The sequence below is a fragment of the Stylophora pistillata genome, chromosome 5, assembly GCF_964205215.1.
Source record: "Stylophora pistillata chromosome 5, jaStyPist1.2, whole genome shotgun sequence".
Classification (NCBI taxonomy): Eukaryota; Metazoa; Cnidaria; class Anthozoa; order Scleractinia; family Pocilloporidae; genus Stylophora; species Stylophora pistillata.
Window position 1 is genome coordinate 20,411,906 of NC_142523.1, and position 19,714 is coordinate 20,431,619.

At 39.4% G+C, this 19,714-nt stretch overlaps 1 protein-coding gene across 1 annotated transcript in view; it reads right to left on the reverse strand.

Moving 5' to 3' along the window:
• The window catches only part of LOC111340061 (uncharacterized), a 45,483-nt gene extending 29,773 nt beyond the window's left edge, over positions 1-15,710 (reverse strand). Inside the window, exons 1-11 of the mRNA XM_088759541.1 lie at positions 15,600-15,710; positions 15,159-15,200; positions 14,297-14,539; positions 13,948-14,196; positions 11,465-11,638; positions 10,234-10,509; positions 5,684-6,007; positions 4,813-5,067; positions 4,390-4,671; positions 3,498-3,770; positions 2,111-2,392 (exon numbers count right to left, since the gene is read on the reverse strand). Coding sequence (XP_088615667.1) covers positions 2,111-2,392; positions 3,498-3,770; positions 4,390-4,671; positions 4,813-5,067; positions 5,684-6,007; positions 10,234-10,509; positions 11,465-11,638; positions 13,948-14,196; positions 14,297-14,539; positions 15,159-15,200; positions 15,600-15,660 — 2,461 coding nt within the window. The 5' untranslated portion in view covers positions 15,661-15,710. The remainder of the gene's footprint in view (positions 1-2,110; positions 2,393-3,497; positions 3,771-4,389; positions 4,672-4,812; positions 5,068-5,683; positions 6,008-10,233; positions 10,510-11,464; positions 11,639-13,947; positions 14,197-14,296; positions 14,540-15,158; positions 15,201-15,599) is intronic.
• Positions 15,711-19,714: the final 4,004 nt, after the last annotated feature.

The window sequence follows — 19,714 nt, forward strand, 5'->3', positions numbered from 1 at the left end:
TGGTTTTGATTGTGAGAAAATGTTTAGGAACCTTGCGATGCCTTCCTAGATTTGTTTGTAAGTCGAATTTTGTGTCACACGAAGCTAAGATGTGGCCTGTTGTAAATTGGCCAATGAAACAGCATCTTTGTTTTTCTTTTGCGTAAGAGAATTTTGTATTCAATCAGAAAACAAAGTTCATCTACGCGCATGAATTCACTTGTCAGTTTTTTGCCCAATCTAAGACAAGATCGTTTACAGCGTAACAAAATGTTTTCCTGAGACAAATTTATCTACGCCCTGAAGCGTAGCAGAGGGAATATTAACCCTCTTACAACATTTAAACCATCGGGTTGAAAATGTTATTAAACAATTGGTTTATACGTCAGCTGCGTTCATCGAGAAATGAAGCACTTGGGAAGTTTGGAGAGCACTCAAGAAACTAAAGTTGCTCTCGGCTGTATGGCGTTCCATCACCGCCAAACAACATTCAAATATTCAATTGAAACATTCAACCCTCCACTACAACATTCATGTCAGGCGTTTAAGATACACAAAGCAGGCATGCAAAATCCACTTGCAACATTTGGACATGCAATTTAAACAAGCGGTTATTCAATTCCAACTTTCATTTCGGACATTCGACTTTCAATTCGACAGTCCATTCAAACATTCGATTATTCAATTTGAACATTCAACTCGAACATTCGATCCAAACATTGGATTTTTCAATTCAAACATTCAATTCAAACGTTCCATCTAAACATTCAATTCCGACATTCAATCCAAATATTCAATTCCAACATTTAATTCAAACATTCGACTATTCAATTCGAACATTCAATCCAAACATTCAATTCGAACGTTCAATCAAAATCGTTGTAACATCGTTCCCAGTGCAGTAAATGGTTTGAACCCGGGGGTAACATGTGAAGGTGTAGTCTGATCGTCCGGGTGAGTGTAGTCCTGAGAAGGACTGTTGTCGGTGGCAGTGACTGACGTTTCGACAACCTGTGCGGAAGTCATCATCAAAGTCAAGTGAGTGATTGTTGTCAGTAGAATGTTCTTATTCCAGTTCGTGTGAAATGATCGGTTGGTTTTGCCGTGATGTTATTGGCTGTAAGACTCAAGTGACGTAAGTCGTTCGTGATTGGTCTGTTTCGGTCTGTCGGTAAAGCTAGGTTGTTCTTTTTCGGTCGTTTGTGATGTTTATGTCGTGAATGAGTCGTTTGTATGGGGCGGGTAGTTGTTGACATCTGTTTAGGGGAGTCTGTTCTAAGTTAGTAAACCAAGGGGAGTCTGTTCTAAGTTAGTGGTTTACTAACTTAGAACAGACTCCCCTAAACAGATGTCAACAACTACCCGCCCCATACAAACGACTCATTCACGACATAAACATCACAAACGACCGAAAAAGAACAACCTAGCTTTACCGACAGACCGAAACAGACCAATCACGAACGACTTACGTCACTTGAGTCTTACAGCCAATAACATCACGGCAAAACCAACCGATCATTTCACACGAACTGGAATAAGAACATTCTACTGACAACAATCACTCACTTTACTCTGATGATGACTTCCGCACAGGTTGTCGAAACGTCAGTCACTGCCACCGACAACAGTCCTTCTTAGGACTACACTCACCCGGACGATCAGACTACACCTTCACATCGTTCCCGGTGCCATCCGACCAACATCCGGGTGTTACGAAAACGAAGACCCTCGAAAAGGAAGACCTAAGACCTAAGACCCAGTCTTGTAAAGACCTTGTAAACAGAAAACCGTAGAAATTACAAGTTAAACGCACATTAAACAGCAACAACGCTTAGTAATATAATACATTACATTTCACGCGTTTCTTCTCATTATTATACTGCCAGTACTACTGGCCCGTCTTGTCTGTTCTGTTTCACTATGCGAGCTAATTTGGTGTTGATATTCTCGAGGGTTTTCTCGGGTAAACTTACCACACATATTATTATTCTGGAAAAGCAGGCAGAAAGAAGAATTAATTTTTTTCAGAAAACAAAAACCAATAGTAAACTATGAGAAGAAAATAAGGAGTGGAAGTTTTCTTCTATAACAATGACCTTGATACTTGATTATTGAAGTTTTATGTGCTCACCTTTGACAGTTATTTTTACAAAGGAGCAGGCCACAAACCCAAGCTTGTTACGTCCTTCACAAGAATAGTTTCCCCCATCTTCTTCCAAAACCTCATTAATGGTAAGTTTAGTCTCTTTCTTATTCCATTGTGTATAAATATTTGCTCTTTTCGATAGCAAGTCTCCATCTTTTTTCCAAGTTACATTTATTGTGTCTTGGTTGACCTGGCAGGTCAATGTGAGTACATCTCCTGTTGTGAGTGTTGGATATGGATCTGGAGCAACTTGAGCAGAGGATTTTCCTACGTTGTAAATAAGGGGCAATTGATTGAAAAAAATCCAACTCACATTTACAACTCTCCAAAGTAAAACAAAATTAGATCAACAAAAAGAAAACAAGGTAAATTTTACCTCATAAAAGGAACATTTACACCATGTTGCTTGGGCTAAAAATGTTTGAAAAAGGCCTCAGAAAAAAATGTGGGCCCCATATTTATAAATGACTGGTTACTGTCGCAAGCGCCCAAAATTGCAACTAAGAATATAAAAAAGGTCTCTACGGTTCCAATACATTGAAGTTTTAATTTAATCTCTTGGTGATCGTATCAAAAGGACTCCACAGATCGGTTGTGTATCCCGACCTATTCATCCCCAGGCTCATAGTTGAGATTCTCAATTGTGCGTCGCATAAATAATTGATAGATTTGCGTCTTGCTTTTTCAGCTGCCTGTCATCGAGTTTCTAAAAATTACGCGCGGAAGGCTTCGTCTCGGGAATTATTCAACAACACATCGCCTAGAATGCCCATTTTTCTCAAAATATTTTACATGCAGTAGCCAAAAAAGTTATAAATCTGCAATATCAGCGGCCAAGCGTATACTAGTTGATTTTCATTGGTCTTGATTTTGTGCTCCTTCCTTCACAGGAAATACACCACTCGCCTATTCACTTGTCAGGGTTTATATCTACCCGCATTCACACGTCAACCTGCAATTATAAAAGCTGGCAATTTAACAGGCTTATGCTCACCAAAAGTTGTTTGCACCTGAATATCTGCCAGTCTTGTTGAAAATTATATAACCAGCGAATAGGTCACATCATTCCAGACCTATTACAAGTTTGTAAACGCGATGTTTCCCCGCCAAGGATCTGATTTTCAAAAAATTTACCTGCTCGATTTCTTAAAACCGCGTACATCTCTATAATCACCGCAGCAATTACATTAATTCGTATCAGTTAACCATGATGGCGCTGTCACTTTTATTTTTTTCTTCCTTTGTTCTCGTCTCGTAAATCACTACGGCTTTATCTTCATATGCGTCCCCTTCTCCATATTGTCGTCGCCTTTGTTCTCGTCATCGTTATCGTCAAAGTCATAGTCATCATTATCATTATCATTAAATTTACCATAAACACGCAGTGTTGCAGAGGAACTAGTAGTTTTTGCTTCGTTTTTCGCTTCACACTTGTAAGTGCCTTTCATCTCTTTTGTGACACTTGGCAATTCTAGCAACGATTCTCCATCGTGATCAGTTTGACTGATGTCAGATGGGAAGTCACCATTACTAAAAATCCAGACTAGGGTTGGTGTTGGCACACCTGAGGCTCGGCAAATGAAGTTGACTGAATGCCCTTCGGTAACAGACTGGTCTATCGGAGGCTTAGTGATCTGGGGAGAAACTTGAAGTAAAAAGACCAACAAATTCAACACAGGTTCACATTAACCATGTTAACCCTTTCCGCCTAAACCCAACAAAATGCAAAAACAAACAAACAAACTAACAAACAAACAAACAAAGAAACGGACAAACCACACAATAAGTAAGCTTATCGTTTCTCTAAGTTTTACTTCCCGTAACATAAGTACACGCATGGAAATGCTTAAAGAGACCACATGAAGTATTTGTCATAATGTTATAGTTGGAGTTATTTTTATGAATTTATTCTTAGTTTTAGTCGAAACGATCACACTTAATACAGAAAGAGAACGCACCGAGCTAATCAGCCAAAGCCTTTTTAGTACATGAACAGTTATAAAGAAACTATAAATCTCATCAAAGGCCACTGCTTTGTGTTATGACGGTCAACCTAGGGATTTGACAACTATAATTATGTAACACGATACCTTTTTCAAACACCTAAATTCAACAATATAATTAAGGTATGGTTTCACTTAACATGGCTGCAAATATGGACAGCGAGAATGCTTTGAACTTGAATTGGTTAGATAACAATCAATTTTTACCAAGTGATATATAATTGCTTGACTTTCTTTACATTACCCCTATTGGTTACTCACTTATAACTGTCACAAGTATGTTTTTATCATTGCTTGTGACTCTATTTGCTCCTTTTGTTTGTTTCATTGTACAAATGAATATCCCATTGTCTTCAGGCTTAACAGGGCTAATATGTAAGCCGCCGTTGGATACTTGAGTGAATCGTCTGGGGTCTAAAGAGTTTCCTCCTTTTTTACTCCAAGATATCTGTGGGCTTGGTTCTCCCTCGGCGCTGCAGCTTATAATGCCAGATGTGTCTGCAGTCAAGGTTTGGTTGTCTAGCGTGTTCTCAGTAAATTTTGCTGTTGAAAGAAGGGATAAAAACCACCAATATCACAACAGTACTGTTGAAAGGTCAGTAGTCTACTCATCTTACCAGTCATTATCCAGCGTTTTTAGCCTGTGCCTGTATCTCTGTAAGCTGAAAAGATGTGTTTTCTTACCATTAACGTAGACAATGTAGAATTGAACATATTCCAATTTGTAGCATTCGTATAATCCTGCATCAGACAACTGCACTTTGTAAATGAACAGTTCACCAGTTTCTTTAGTCCTTATTCTTTGAGAAGTAGAATTTGCTCTTTGACCATTAATGGTCCATCCTGCATAACTGGTTTCATTATGTATTGAGCATCGAAGCTCTCCATTGCTGCCAATATCAAAAAAGAGTTCTTGTTTGTCCAACACTTTTTTGTTCACTGCAAGAAATGGTTGAGTTAGAGGATGTTATAAAAAAATCTCCTTTTAAATAACATTATAGCTACAGAAAGAAAAGATGGATATATAATACTTATACAAATGCTTAAATTGACAGATTTTTAGGTTTTTCGGGCATTCTATTCGACTAAGTTACATTACTCCACACAAAGTCTTGTCAACCGTTGTTAATTTATGTTACATCCAAATTTTAAAAGTCGTGAAGCCCTTTAAAGACCACGGTAACCCCTCACCAAGATATGAAATCTAATAAACAATCATTAATACCCCCATAAAAGTTATTTAAGACCTACCTTAAGTCACTTGACTCATATTACTTTAGACCAAGTAAAATCACCACTAAGCTTAGTCATGTTACCCCAAACTAAGTTATATCATCCCCAGTCTGAGTAATATCTTTATCTTAAGTGTAAAATCTTGGGAAAAAATATATGCTTTTTCGCAAGCCGTACTTCAACAGGTACTATTTAGAAAAGAGCTTCTGGTCATCAATAGATCCGAATTTTTATCTGCTTCTTCTTTACTAGGCCTAAGGGTGAAAGAAAGACAACGCAAGAGAACGGAATCACGATTCGAGCTTTACAATGAACTACTTACTTGGTTGACACAACGCCTGAGAACTCTTGCCATCTGATAAACATTGACGTGAGATGTTAAGCTTTCCATCAACACGAGCACAAGATGCAAGTTCTGGCTCATCTCCTTTGCAAGAGACATCGGACATTACAAAAGGAATTCCCTCATCCTTTACGTCTGAACTAATGAATTCCGCCAAAGCCTCCTCAAAGCCAAGTTGACGACAAATAACTTTGACATCGTCAAAATCCCATCCTTTCCTGCAAATCTTTGCCCATTTACCTTTGTAAAATACTTCCACTCTTCCTCCATACTCCACATTTGCACCATTCAAGCGAACAGGAACTTAGGAAATTATAAAATGTTAAATAAATGAGGGTGGAATTCGCTAATTATGGAATGACAAATTCATGCAACACTACGAATGGCTGTAAATCACGAAGTAAATTAGCAGTTAATGCTAATTTTGAGATTTTCGTTTTTGAATTTTCAACGTATTAACTTGTAATTTCCGTCAGGCTACAAGTTTCGTTGGTTCGGAAAATAATAAATATGACGTTGCAGCTTTCATTTGTTTTCCATTGTGGATCAAGACGTTGACATTGCATATTGTTAGTCACCTTGAAGCGATATGGTCGACGATCCCCTTTTACAAAGCAATAGTGCGTGTTTCACCTTGTAAGGTTCATCAGCACAATGACTTGAAAGTAAACGAGATCTAATTCATTATTGCAATATTTTAAAACTTTTAAAAGCATGCTTTCGTAATTTTCGTAAAAACGCTAAAATTTCCGAGTGGAATAGGGGAATTCATAATGATAAACTATAACCTCTTGAGCATTAGTCTTCTTTAATCGAGGAAGAGACGTTTTGTCAAGTGTAAGTGGAGTTTAGAAATTTTAAAATTTCTTATCGCACGCGAAAGAGAAAAATGGGAAAGGAAAGGGAAACCTAACTTTTTTTGGAAATGGAAATGAAGGGTTTGAAAGCATTAATTTGACTCTTCTTTTGAGGACTTTAACATTCATGAGCCCTAAATGCATGATAGCACAGGTTCTTATTTCAGCAGTTATTTAATAGTTATCCTCTAGGAATCTGCCATCAAAATGGATGGAAATTAATCCATCATGAGAACATATCTGATAGTGAACTCAACAAAGGTGGACTGCACTTAAATTTTAAAGGTAATGAGCAGTTATATAATAATTTTAAATCGCACCTAAAATGAGATAATGTGCTGTCCGGGATGCCGTGCGGGATCAATTAAGCAACTAAAAGGCCGAAAAATCTGTCTCAATATTGCCTCCTTTGCGCCGTTTTAAAAGAGCATCACTCAATATTAATCAATTAACTACTCATATAGACGAATTAAGAATCATATTAGCAAACAATGATATCGATATTGTTTCCATAAATGAAACGAAACTGAACGAGAGCATTCGAGATCATGAAGTTCATATTCCGGGATACGAAATAGTTCGCCGCGATAGACTAACAAAATGCGGCGGAGGGGTATACTTTTATGTAAAAGCTTCAATCAACTTTACAGTACGAAATGACCTACAAATGGATACACTAGAAAATCTTTGCTTGGAAATCCATAAGCCAAATTCAAAATCTGTTGTGATTGTTACTTGGTACAGACCACCTGACTCTCCTATTGGCATTTTTTCACCTTTTGAATCCCTAATTGGGAAATTGGATGGTGAAAATGTAGAATTGTTTGTACTGGGAGACATGAGCTGTGACATGATCGCTACTCGATATGACAATAACACATCCAAATTAAGGAGTATTGCTGATGTCTACGGACTCGAGCAGCTTATCTCTGAACCAACGAGGATAACACCCACCTCATCAACTCTAATTGATTTAATCTATACCAACTGCTTGGATAAGACTGCATGTTCGGGAGTTTGTCATATCGGAATAAGTGATCATAGCATGGTGTATGTATATAGAAAACTTGCCCTGAATGGGATGTCTAACGAACATAATTCTATTACATAGAGAAATTTCCGAAATTTCGATCGCCAAAAGTTTCGTTATGATATTCTATCTCAATGTTGGGTTAATGTATACGAGTCTTCCAACCCAAACGGGATGTGGCAGCAATGGAAATGTACATTTCTGGCTATCGCTGACAAACATGCCCCACTGAAAACGATGCGCGTTCGTTCACGGAGTTCTCCGTGGATTACCTCTGAATTGAAAGACCTTATGCATAATAGAGACATATTAAAAATCAAAGCTAGCAAGAAAAATGATCCTAACGATTGGGCATTATTTAAGAAACAAAGAAATATAGTCAATAAGCAAATACGCTCAGCTAAGCAAGTTTATTACTAAAATAGTTTTAATAAGCACACCAGCGACTCCCGAAAGACCTCGCAGACTATAAACGAGCTAACTTCTCGAAAATCTGGGAAAACGCCAGTGGCGTCACTACAAGTGAACGGATTAACGATAGCTAATCCATTGGAGCTATCAAACGAATTCATTAACCGCTTTGCTAATATTGGTCCAAAACTTGCCAGTGGGATATGATAGTGTTAGCTATCAAAGATATCTTACCGCAACAGATAAACGGTTTAAGCTCCAACCCACCAATCCAACTAAAGTATTTTCACTTTTAAATAAACTAGACAAGTCAAAGGCAACGGGTCTTGACAAAATATCTGCTAGGTTTATCAGGGAATGTGCTGATCTTATTTGTGTGCCGATATGTGATATTTTCAATCAGTCTATTAGCCAAGGGACGTTCCCAGACGACTGGAAATATGCAAGGATTACCCCTCTTTATAAACAGGGTGACCGCGGTGATGCTAACAGTTACCGCCCAATATCGGTGATTCCAATAATGGCGAGGGTGTTTGAAAGGATAGGTTATGAACAGTTATATGCCTATTTGGAAGAGCACGATATTCTATGTCAAAACCAATCAGGGTTTCGTGCTAATCATTCAACTGTAACAGCTTTGTTGGAAGCGACAGATTCTTGGGCGTATAATATTGATAACGAGAAAATCAATGGAGTCATTTTTCTAGATTTGAAAAAAGCTTTTGACTCTGTTGATCATCAGATCCTTCTATCGAAACTAAAATATTATGGTATACATGGAAAATCTTTCAGATGGTTTCAGTCATATTTAGAAAACCGAACACAAAAATGCTCACTAAACGGGTCGCTATACAGTAGCTACTCGTTGACTTGCGGCGTCCCTCAAGGGACCATCCTCGGTCCATTATTGTTCTTATTATATATCAACGATCTTCCAAATTGTTTATCAAATTGTAAACCGAGAGTGTATGCCGATGACACACACCTCACATATGCGGGAGGCAATCTTGAGAACGTTCAGTTTTGTCTACATGAAGACCTAGAAAACGTCTTCAGCTAGCTACAAGCGAACAAACTCGCGTTGAGCATGACTAAAACCGAATTCGTGCTAATAGGGTCGAGGAAGAGACTGAATACTCTCACAGCTTCACCAACAATTAGAATGAACAATACTCAAGTGAGCCAGGTTACAGCTACGAAATCGCTTGGTGTAATAATAGACGATAAACTCGATTGGCATAGTCACATCGAAAAACTAACGAAAAAGATCGCCTCTGGTCACGGGGCTCTAAAGCGAATTAGGCACCTGATCCCAGCATCAACCTTACATCTCATCTACCAAGCTTTAGTAAAACCTCACTTTCATTACTCTGACATTGATTGGGGTAGTTGTGGGAAAACGCTACGCGACAAACAGCAGAAATTGCAGAATAGAGCAGCCCGTGTGTTGACATTCTCTAACTATGATGCTGATGCAACTGAGCTACTCGAGTTTTTAGGGTGCAAAAATCTTGCACGCCAGCAGGAAATCCATAAAGCCACCATGATGTTTAGATGTCGGCAAGGGCTAGCTCCAAGGTATCTATATTCAAATTTTACGTGGCGTGACTCTGCTCATGACCTCAGGGACTCTGAAAATAAGCTTAATGTTCCACTACCGGGCACTAATTATTACAGAAAAAGCTTTAGCTACAATGGCGCCACATTATGAAACAGCCTACCACGCGATATAAGGAACACAGAGTCTCTGGGGTTATTTAAACATAAGATCAATGACATTCTTTAGGTCTAACGCACGGCATTCACGGAAAACAGCTGTAGTGTTATAGTATGTAGTTTTAATTTGAAATATCTTAGCGTATGTGATATGTATTTTATAGGCTGATGAATTGATCGTGTTTAAATAAAGATGAAATAAATAAAAAATAAATAAATAAAAAGATAGAACTGTAGAAAACAGTTAAAATGAACTAATTGACAATAGTTTGAAGACTCAAGTCGCGCAGTCGAGAGAGTCCGCAACACATTGACCAACCAGACTGGAAAACTATTGCCAGTTGTGGTAAGTCTTTCAATTTTTATACCTCTCTTGTACCTGAGCTATCGTCAACGACGAAAAATCATTGTTTTTAGGCAATTTACCTCTCTGTCAATGTACTTGAAGTTTATCTTGGTACCAAATTTGGAAAATGGGATCATGAAGGTATTACATGAGTACATTTCATTATTACCTTTGCAAAATTGCTGTTTCTTTGCCAGGTTTTTCTCACATGTTGTTGGAATGGTGCAGCTTTGGTAGATAGATGTTTCTGAGACGTTCTCTCTTTCTGCATACCATGTTTCATTGGCATAAACACCGTTCTTATGGTAGCCCATGGCCATGCAGGTTGAATTGAAATCAGCTTCATCCCATTGACTGGTACAAAGCTTTTGCCAGCTGCTGTTCGTGTAGATTTCCATTCCACCGACAGACGGGTTCTTCTTTGTTTTAAAACGCAGTGGAAATTCTTCAAAAATTTAAAGAAGAATAATTAAGTTTGTTTGTTTGTTTGTTTTGTTGTGTAGTATTTATGATAATGGAAACAACATCGATATAAATGACTGCAAAACTCGATCAAAATAATAGCAAATGCCCGACCGGCAGGCAGGACACGTGTTATACATGGATTTCACATCAGGCCTTACTCACCTTAGAGTCTCTGTGGCTAGTGATAGAGCATTGGAGCGCGGAATACAAAGGTCTGAGGCTCGATTCCTCATGGGGAATCAGAATTTTTTCTTGTCCCACTCTCGTGACAAGACGAAAAACAACTTTCTGGATTTCTATGCTGAGCTCAAAATTTACCATTTTTCTTTTTCTATTTACAAACATAATGATGTTTACCGATGAGAATTATCAAGCTAATCATGAATTCACGTTCTTAGACTTCTCCCTCGTATGCCATAGGAAGCATCAAAGTACATAAAATTTGGGAAAAACTCTTTTCTAAGCGATCAGAAATGATGACGTCATCGAGGTTGAGTTAAACGGGCATGAAAATTTTTTGTAACAAATATAGGAGCCTCATAATTCTCGTTGTAATAATTACTATATTGAATAGAAGAGGAGAAGAGACTTTATGACGAGCATACTCTATAGCTTTGAATAAACTGCAACTTGACACTTTATGCACATGGAACAATTTTTACCTTCTTTTCTCTCGAAAGGTGCATGGTGAGCTTTGTGCATGCACAGTTTTGATGAAATCATCAAGGATGTGGGACTTATAATGCAAGCCTTACTTTTCATGATTTGCCCTTTTTACATACTTGCGTAAATATAAAGTGTGTGATTTAGGTTCAAAGCCAGAATTTTCTCCGAATTCATTGCTATTTGAATTTCTATTCGTGTATTTATTCAGTTTGTTTTTGTCAAAGGCTTTTCTTCCACCGAAATCACAAAATCATATTCTCGTATGTTACCTTCATGGCAAATGGACGTGTTGCTACATTCTCTCAGCAGTGCTCTGGTCCCATCGCAGTGTTTTCCACCATATGCTGGTTCTGGATTAGTACATTCTCTTCCCCTTGTTTGTATGCCACGAACTGGCTTGGTACAGATACTCCATGAGTTCCACTCGCTCCAGCCACCATCGACTAAAAAAAGTACAACGCTGTAAACAGCCGCATTTGAGAAACAACCATAGCTGATGATATATTGGCATCATTTAACAAAATACAATATGTACGACAAAGGTACAGTCTATATTTTGACATTTCACTATCATTACTTTAAATGCTCAAGCTAACATTTAGCTGGGTTAGTCTCATTAATTTGGTAAGGAACGATGTTGTAGATTTTGCTTATAATTTATCGAAGTATATCAAGTTTGAAAAGCCTCAGTAATTTAGTTAAATTATCTATTTTACTCTTAATTGTGAGTCCTTCAAGTTTGGGTTTTGATTCAGTTTGGTCCTGCGAACGTTATTAATAGTTTATGGACGTCGCCAACAAAACCACTTAAACTCAGATTTTGATCAGGTATGAACTCTAGTCAATGTTCAAGAAAAACCAGCTGTAACCTTCCATTTGCTCACGCAAGTTCAAAAAAGTGGGAATGAATAACGAGATATTTTGCGGTGAAGCAGTATCACACTTAGGCAGACCATAATATTTGCATAAAGAGACGCTGTTATGTACGTTTTCATCTTACTACAAAAAGCTGTAAGGCCACCTGAGATGCCCGTTTAAAGAGGAAAATAGTCAAAGAATAGTATGGCCGACTCGTACTTAAAGCACTTAATCTAGAGATAAAACAACTGAAGGTCTTAAAATAACCGAGCTCTTGAAATAACTAAGGATCATATCCTACCTTTCTACAATATCAAGAAATAGATAGACATTCGAGTCTTCTCAGATAAGGACGAATAAACCGTAGGTCCCGTCTCTTGCATTTATTAACTAGTTCATTTGGTTAGGCAGGGGCGTTAAAGAACCCACGCACAAGCTTACTGTGATGTGGTCTGGCCTGTCTACAGGGAATTGGGGGATAGGGGACCTTTATAGGGTTAACCTCGCGGTCCACCTTATCGTGTATCGTGTATTTGAATAAAATAGTATTGATAACTTAGAATTAATGTTCTTGCGGTAGTGGAAGGCTGCTCTCATCTCAAAAGTCAACCCTCCGTAACATCACTGAGAGATCCACAAGTATGATAACCATTTAACTCTGCATAATAGTAAACGCATATGTAACTCAGACAAACTGCACACATTCAAGATTCGTCAACTTTCGACGCTGCAAATATTTATAACAACTTCATTTGCATACAGTTGGAAGATCAAAAGAGTATAAATGCAATTATTAAAAACTAGATCATTGGATAATGCAATTCAAGACTTTTTATTGGCTTAGCCATTATGGTCTATCAGCCAATATACCATAATCTACAAATATGGCAAGCATACGTTTCAGCTTAAGATTAAAAGGGAGCTAAAAATTTAATAAAATTTAATAATTTAATTGAACGTTTTTAATAAAACAATTATTCCACTCGCGCTTGTTGGATATGAGATGATTATAGCCAACTCGGCGCTACGCGCCTCGTTGGTCATCTATCATCTCATATCCAACGCGCGCTCATGGAATAATTGTTAAATAGGGTGCCAGTAGGGAAGAACTTAATCTTCATATTAATCAAATCTTGCTTCGCCTGCACAAGCCAAATTCCACTTTTTTCCATTCTTGTGTCTCGTTTCGCCTCAGTTGTTTAATAAAGCAGTTTACTAGGCGTTCTCCCGTTTGTATCTGATAACAAACCTCTGAGCTTTCTGCCTCAGAAGGAGAATACCTCAGAACAAACCTTTTTGCGGCGGATATTTTTTGACTGATTGAAATTCAAGATACGCGGCAAAAAATTCCTAACGTTTCTTCTTTCGCCGCATCAGATCATAGGTGTGACAGTAAAAACCGGCAATACATGAACACGATAGTCGAAACCCAGTTATCAAAATCCCAATTGATCCGATACAGTTGTTACAAATGGAACATACAAAGTTACGTTTTTGCGCCCATTAGAGATTAGTGGAAGCGCATAATTGTCACTCAGATCGAGGAGAAACCGAAATCCAAACAGGAAAAACCGAAACCACATCAGAACCAAATTCGAATACCCGTCAGTATTTCTACGAAAAGTGAGAACCAAATGCTATAAAATGGAAAATCTGCAAACCGCAATGAAGACCAAAACCGAAAAACCAAAATTCTTTTCGGCACAAAAACCGAAAAACCAATCAAAAAAGTAACTAAAACCGCAGAAACAAAAATACTGATGCCCCCTTATCAAGTAGGCTCGTATTTCATTGGATCTTTTAAGTGGCAACTGAAAAAAAAATCTGAATGGAAAAATTTTATTTTTGAATCATACACGTGAACATTTCTTTTAAATATAAATGAGAGACATACTTCCCGTCACTCTAATCCAAAAGGTTGATTTCTTGCTTCCGTCGCGGTTTTTAGCGCTGCACGTGTATCGGCCAGAGTCTTTAAACCTCACTTGATGAATAATGAGTGTGTTCCCTTTGCCGAGATCCTCCCCACCTTTAGTCCACAATACTTCAGGTTTAGGGAAACCGCTTACAGAGCAATTTAACTGAAGCGGTGAGTTATAGGTAACCGACTGATTCTTGAGCTGAGGATTAATTTCAGGAGGACCTTGGGACGGAATTAACAAGCACAATGCAAAGAAAGGTGTGAGTATGAAAAAAAAAATTGACAAGAGCAACAGGAAGAAAAATAGGAAATCAACATTAACCTGTAACTGTAATCTGAAAAGCTGCTTCCATTTTCCCTTCACTGTTCTTAGCGCTGCATGTGTATTGGCCAGCGTCTTCATAACTCACTTGATTAAGCTTGAGCATGTTCTTGGTATCAAGTAACTTTCCATCTTTTTTCCAATTTACCTCTGGTGTAGGAAAACCCTTCACATGGCATTTCACTTGAAGAGTTAGATTCAATTTGACAGACTTCACTCGCAGAGAATTCATTTCAGGAGGACCTTTTTTGGGAAAAAAAAGAAAAAGGAAACATTCTTTTTCAGCCTGAGCCCAGCCCCTCCCCTCTCCTCTCCTTCCCTTTAACGTCGCTCACCCACTTAGTGCATTTTTCCTTCTCTTCCTAGTTCCCCGCAGCTGTAAAAATCATAAATGGCAGCAACGATATTCGCTAAGAAAATCTAAGCACTCTTCACCAAAGTTACAGCAATGCTCTATCCTATTTTCGATCCAACTTAAAAATTGAACGACAGAAAAAATCTACCACCTAATTAGAAATGTTCTTAACTCGATTCGTGTCAAGTTATTTCGCAAAGATAAAAGGGGCGGGAGGAAGGGTGTGGGGAGGGAGGCAAATCTAAAGAAATTGTGATGCTGCAAGTGGGGGTTTTTATATACTGTTAATCATGTAAAATGGCCAGCATTAGCCCTTCCTCAGAACTATTGCTCGAAACGTTAGCTTTGAAACTCTTTGCGGTTACCAATTAAAATTACTAGCTCAGTTTTTGAAATCAACTCATGCTTCATAAAGAGTTTGGAAGTTGATGAAAGTAATGTTAAAGGTTATGTGTGCAACATTTTCAGCCAGCAGATGAGTCTCTCTGATCATACACAGTCACTTACATATGCAGGGCCGCGATTCCTGAGTTCTTGAGCAGTTAAATTCTAGAAGTAGGGTTATCCAGATAATTAACGATTGGGCTTAAGTGATCTTATTTTTATAAAGAAGGCATCGATTAAAAATAACTTCTGAAGGTCCTTGATAGTTCCCTGCTAAGAAAATACGAGAATGACATGGAATGCATCGAATTTCGCGTTAATACAACATTTGTTATTTTTGTAACCATACTCATAGCTTATGTTTGGTTCTCAATCTATTGCACATGGAGTAACGCCCTTGACTTTGATTGCAGTCTATATCGCAACCTATGAACGAGTATTCATTATTTCTAAAATCTTCTAAATGCGCGTGTACATGAAGGCTTTAGAAGTTGTAAATTAATGGTGAAATCTCCGATCGCACTTTCGAATCACAAATTCAAAAAATTCCCTCTTGTCACTCACCGACTCTTCGGCGACTCTGTCCGCACTCTTTGCAGCCGCCACTCCATGATGACCACGCCATGCAACCTTTCAAAACAATAAGTTGTGTGAAAATAGTCAAATGTCAAATCGTTAACTTGTTTCACGCATGTAATCACTTTGTACTCTTTTCTTTCTTTGCTGCCTAAACCTTCCGCTCACTAGAAAGAATACTGAGGTAAACTACTATCATCGTCGACATGCTCAGTCTCTTCTCAGTGATTTATTATTAGTAAGTTATTATCATCGTGGACATCCTCAGTCTCTTCTCGGTGATTTATTATTAGTAAATTATTATCATCGTCGACATCCTCATTCTCTTCTCAGTGATTTATTATTAGTAAATTATTATCATCGTCAACATCCTCAGTCTCTTCTCAGTGATTTATTATTAGTAAGTTATTATCATCGTGGACATCCTCAGTCTCTTCTCAGTGATTTATTATTAGTAAATTATTATCATCGTCGACATCCTCATTCTCTTCTCAGTGATTTATTGTTAGTAAACTGCGGTAAATGGTTTGAACCCGGGGGTAACATGTGAAGGTATAGTCTGATCGTCCGGGTGAGTGTAGTCCTGAGAAGGACTGTTGTCGGTGGCAGTGACTGACGTTTCGACAACCTGTGCGGAAGTCATCATCAGAGTCAAGTGAATGATTGTTGTCAGTAGAATGTTTTTATTCCAGTTCGTGTGAAATGATCGGTTGGTTTTGCCGTGATGTTATTGGCTGTAAGACTCAAGTGACGTAAGTCAGTCGTGATTGGTCTGTTTCGGTCTGTCGGTAAAGTTAGGTTGTTCTTTTTCGGTCGTTTGTGATGTTTATGTCGTGAATGAGTCGTTTGTATGGGGCGGGTAGTTGTTGACATCTGTTTAGGGGAGTCTGTTCTAAGTTAGTAAACCAGCTTTCCAGAGTCAGTCGTTGAAAATAGTCAGTGCTGTAGGTTAGGCATTGCGCAGAGTCCCAGTCAATGTTGTGGTTGGTAAGTCGATGGTGTTCAGCAATGTGATTGCTGACATCACCTTTCCTCGTCGCCCGTCTGTGTTCAGTCAGTCTTGTTGTGAGGTTTCTGCCAGTCTCACCGATGTAGGAGGCTTGGCAGTCGGAACAATTGATCTTATAAATCGTTCCCTGTCTGTTCCTCGGTTCGTCTTTGTCTTTAACGTTGGTTAGTAACTGACGTAGTGTGGTGATGGGTTTGTGGGCGACGCGGATATTGAAGGGTAGTAAGATGCGCGAGATGTTTTCAGACATGCCTTTTATGTACGGTATGGTTGCTGTAGTCGTGGGGGTTGCGGTGTCGTTTGTTTCGGTAGTGGTAGTGGGTCGGTGAGTGTTTCGTCGGATGAAGTCGTTGTTGTAGTTGTTCTTCGTAAAAACACGGTGAAGGTATTTGTTCTCGTCGGATAAGCTGTCTGTCGAGTCACATACTAGTTGTGCGCGTCGTGTTAGAGTTCTGATAGTTGTGGCTTTGTGTGATGTAGGGTTGTAGGATGACTCGTCTAGTAATCTGTCGGTGTGTGTCGGTTTCCTGTAAACTGTCGTTCGTAATGAGTTGTCGTTGTGGCTTACCAGGCAGTCTAGAAAAGGAAGTTTGCCATTTTCTTCGACTTCTCTGGTAAACTGTATGTCAGTGTTTTGTTCGTTAAGGTGGTTGTGGAATGCGTCAATTTCGTCGTGTCGAACGGCGGTGAATGTGTCGTCAACGTAACGTAACCAAAGCGGTATCGTTTGTCGGCAAGTCGAAAGGGCGCGTTCCTCGATGTTCTGCATCACAATTTCTGCTATAACAACAGAAACTGGAGACCCCATGGCAGTGCCGTGTAACTGTTTGTAGTGTTTACCGTTGTACTGAAAGTAAGTAGACGTTAGGCAAATGTTTAGCAAGTCCATGATGTCGTCTGTCGGTAGCGGTAGGGGGTCAGTAGATTGTCGGATTGCAGTCTCAGTGCATTGTAATGCTAATTGAAGTGGAATACTTGTGAACAGTGATTTCACATCAAATGACACTAGTTTGTAGTCGTCAGGTATCTGAACAGTCTTGGTAGCGTTAATGAAGTCTTCAGTGGATTGTAGTTTATGTCTGGATTTGTCGGTTAGCGGTTGTAGTATTGTCGTCAGGTACTTGGATAGTTGGTATGTGGGAGAGCCACAGAAAGAAACAATAGGTCGCATCGGGAAACCAGGTTTGTGTAGTTTCGGCAAACCGTAGAGTTTCGGTGGCTGTGGTACCGAGCACCTCAGTCGATAGTACCGTTGGGTGTCAAAGGCGTTCGTTTTCTTGAGTGTCAGTAGTTTACTGTTGAGTTTACGTTGAAGGGCAGGAGTTGGGTCACGTTTGAGTTCTTCGTAGGTTCGTTTATCGTTAACTAGTGCGTCCATTTTGTCGTGATAGTCAGTTTTGTCCATAACAACAGTAACTCGTCCTTTGTCGGCTGGTAGGATGACTATGTTCTCGTCGTTTCTCAGTCGTTTCAGTGCGCGTTGTTCGTCTTTAGTCAAGTTGCTGTCATGTAGTGACGTTGATTGTATAGTGGAGGCAATTCTGCTTCTGATGTTATCCTTGGTCGGCTCAGATAGTTCTCGTTGCCGAGACAGGGCCGCCTCAACACTAGATACAATAGCCTCAGTCGGTATGCGTTTAGGTGTTACTGAGTGTTTTAGTCCGTATGATAGTACCCGAGTTTCAGTCTTGTCTAAGGAACGAGAAGAAATGTTACTTACCCAGTTGTCGTCCGGTTTGCTTCGTCTCTCTTCTTTGTCTCGTAGCAGTCGTGTCAATTTTTGTTGATGTCCAGTGCGGGCGCGTTCATTCGTCTTGTTGGCTCGTTTGTCGGCAATTGTCGTAACGGTGTCAAGTAAGTCAGTTGGTATCAGTTGTTTCAGTTGGTCGTGTAGTTGTCGTAGTTTGTTTCTGTGGCGTTTGAGTCTTCTGTGGCAATCATTTATCCGCGCTTTGACCAGTCGTCTGCAGGTGGCTTTGACGATCTGGATGGCCTCCTGTGTGTTCAACGGGGGCTTAAGTTTGAGCCCGGCCGGAACAAGGCCGTGATCTTTACAGCGGTGATTGAACCAGAGTTGTTGTCGTATTCGCCTGACAGTGCTTGCGTAGGTGATGTAGTCATTCGCAAGTCTTTCGCTCTGTCGTCCAAGTGAACGTAATGCGGTAAATGGTTTGAACCCGGTAATATCCGCGTCGCCCACAAACCCATCACCACACTACGTCAGTTACTAACCAACGTTAAAGACAAAGACGAACCGAGGAACAGACAGGGAACGATTTATAAGATCAATTGTTCCGACTGCCAAGCCTCCTACATCGGTGAGACTGGCAGAAACCTCACAACAAGACTGACTGAACACAGACGGGCGACGAGGAAAGGTGATGTCAGCAATCACATTGCTGAACACCATCGACTTACCAACCACAACATTGACTGGGACTCTGCGCAATGCCTAACCTACAGCACTGACTATTTTCAACGACTGACTCTGGAAAGCTGGTTTACTAACTTAGAACAGACTCCCCTAAACAGATGTCAACAACTACCCGCCCCATACAAACGACTCATTCACGACATAAACATCACAAACGACCGAAAAAGAACAACCTAACTTTACCGACAGACCGAAACAGACCAATCACGACTGACTTACGTCACTTGAGTCTTACAGCCAATAACATCACGGCAAAACCAACCGATCATTTCACACGAACTGGAATAAAAACATTCTACTGACAACAATCATTCACTTGACTCTGATGATGACTTCCGCACAGGTTGTCGAAACGTCAGTCACTGCCACCGACAACAGTCCTTCTCAGGACTACACTCACCCGGACGATCAGACTATACCTTCACATGTTAGTAAACTATTATCATCGTGGACATCCTCAGTCTCTTCTCAGTGATTTATTATTAGTAAATTATTATCATCGTCGACATCCTCAGTCTTTTCTCAGTGATTTATTAGAACTAAAATCTCAAAGTTAAAAAGATAAATAGTTTGAGTCTATAAATCACCCTCCTCCCGATTTGTAAGCCTCGTTTGTGTTCCCTCAAGGATTTAGTATGTTATCAAGCCAGAGAAAATGAC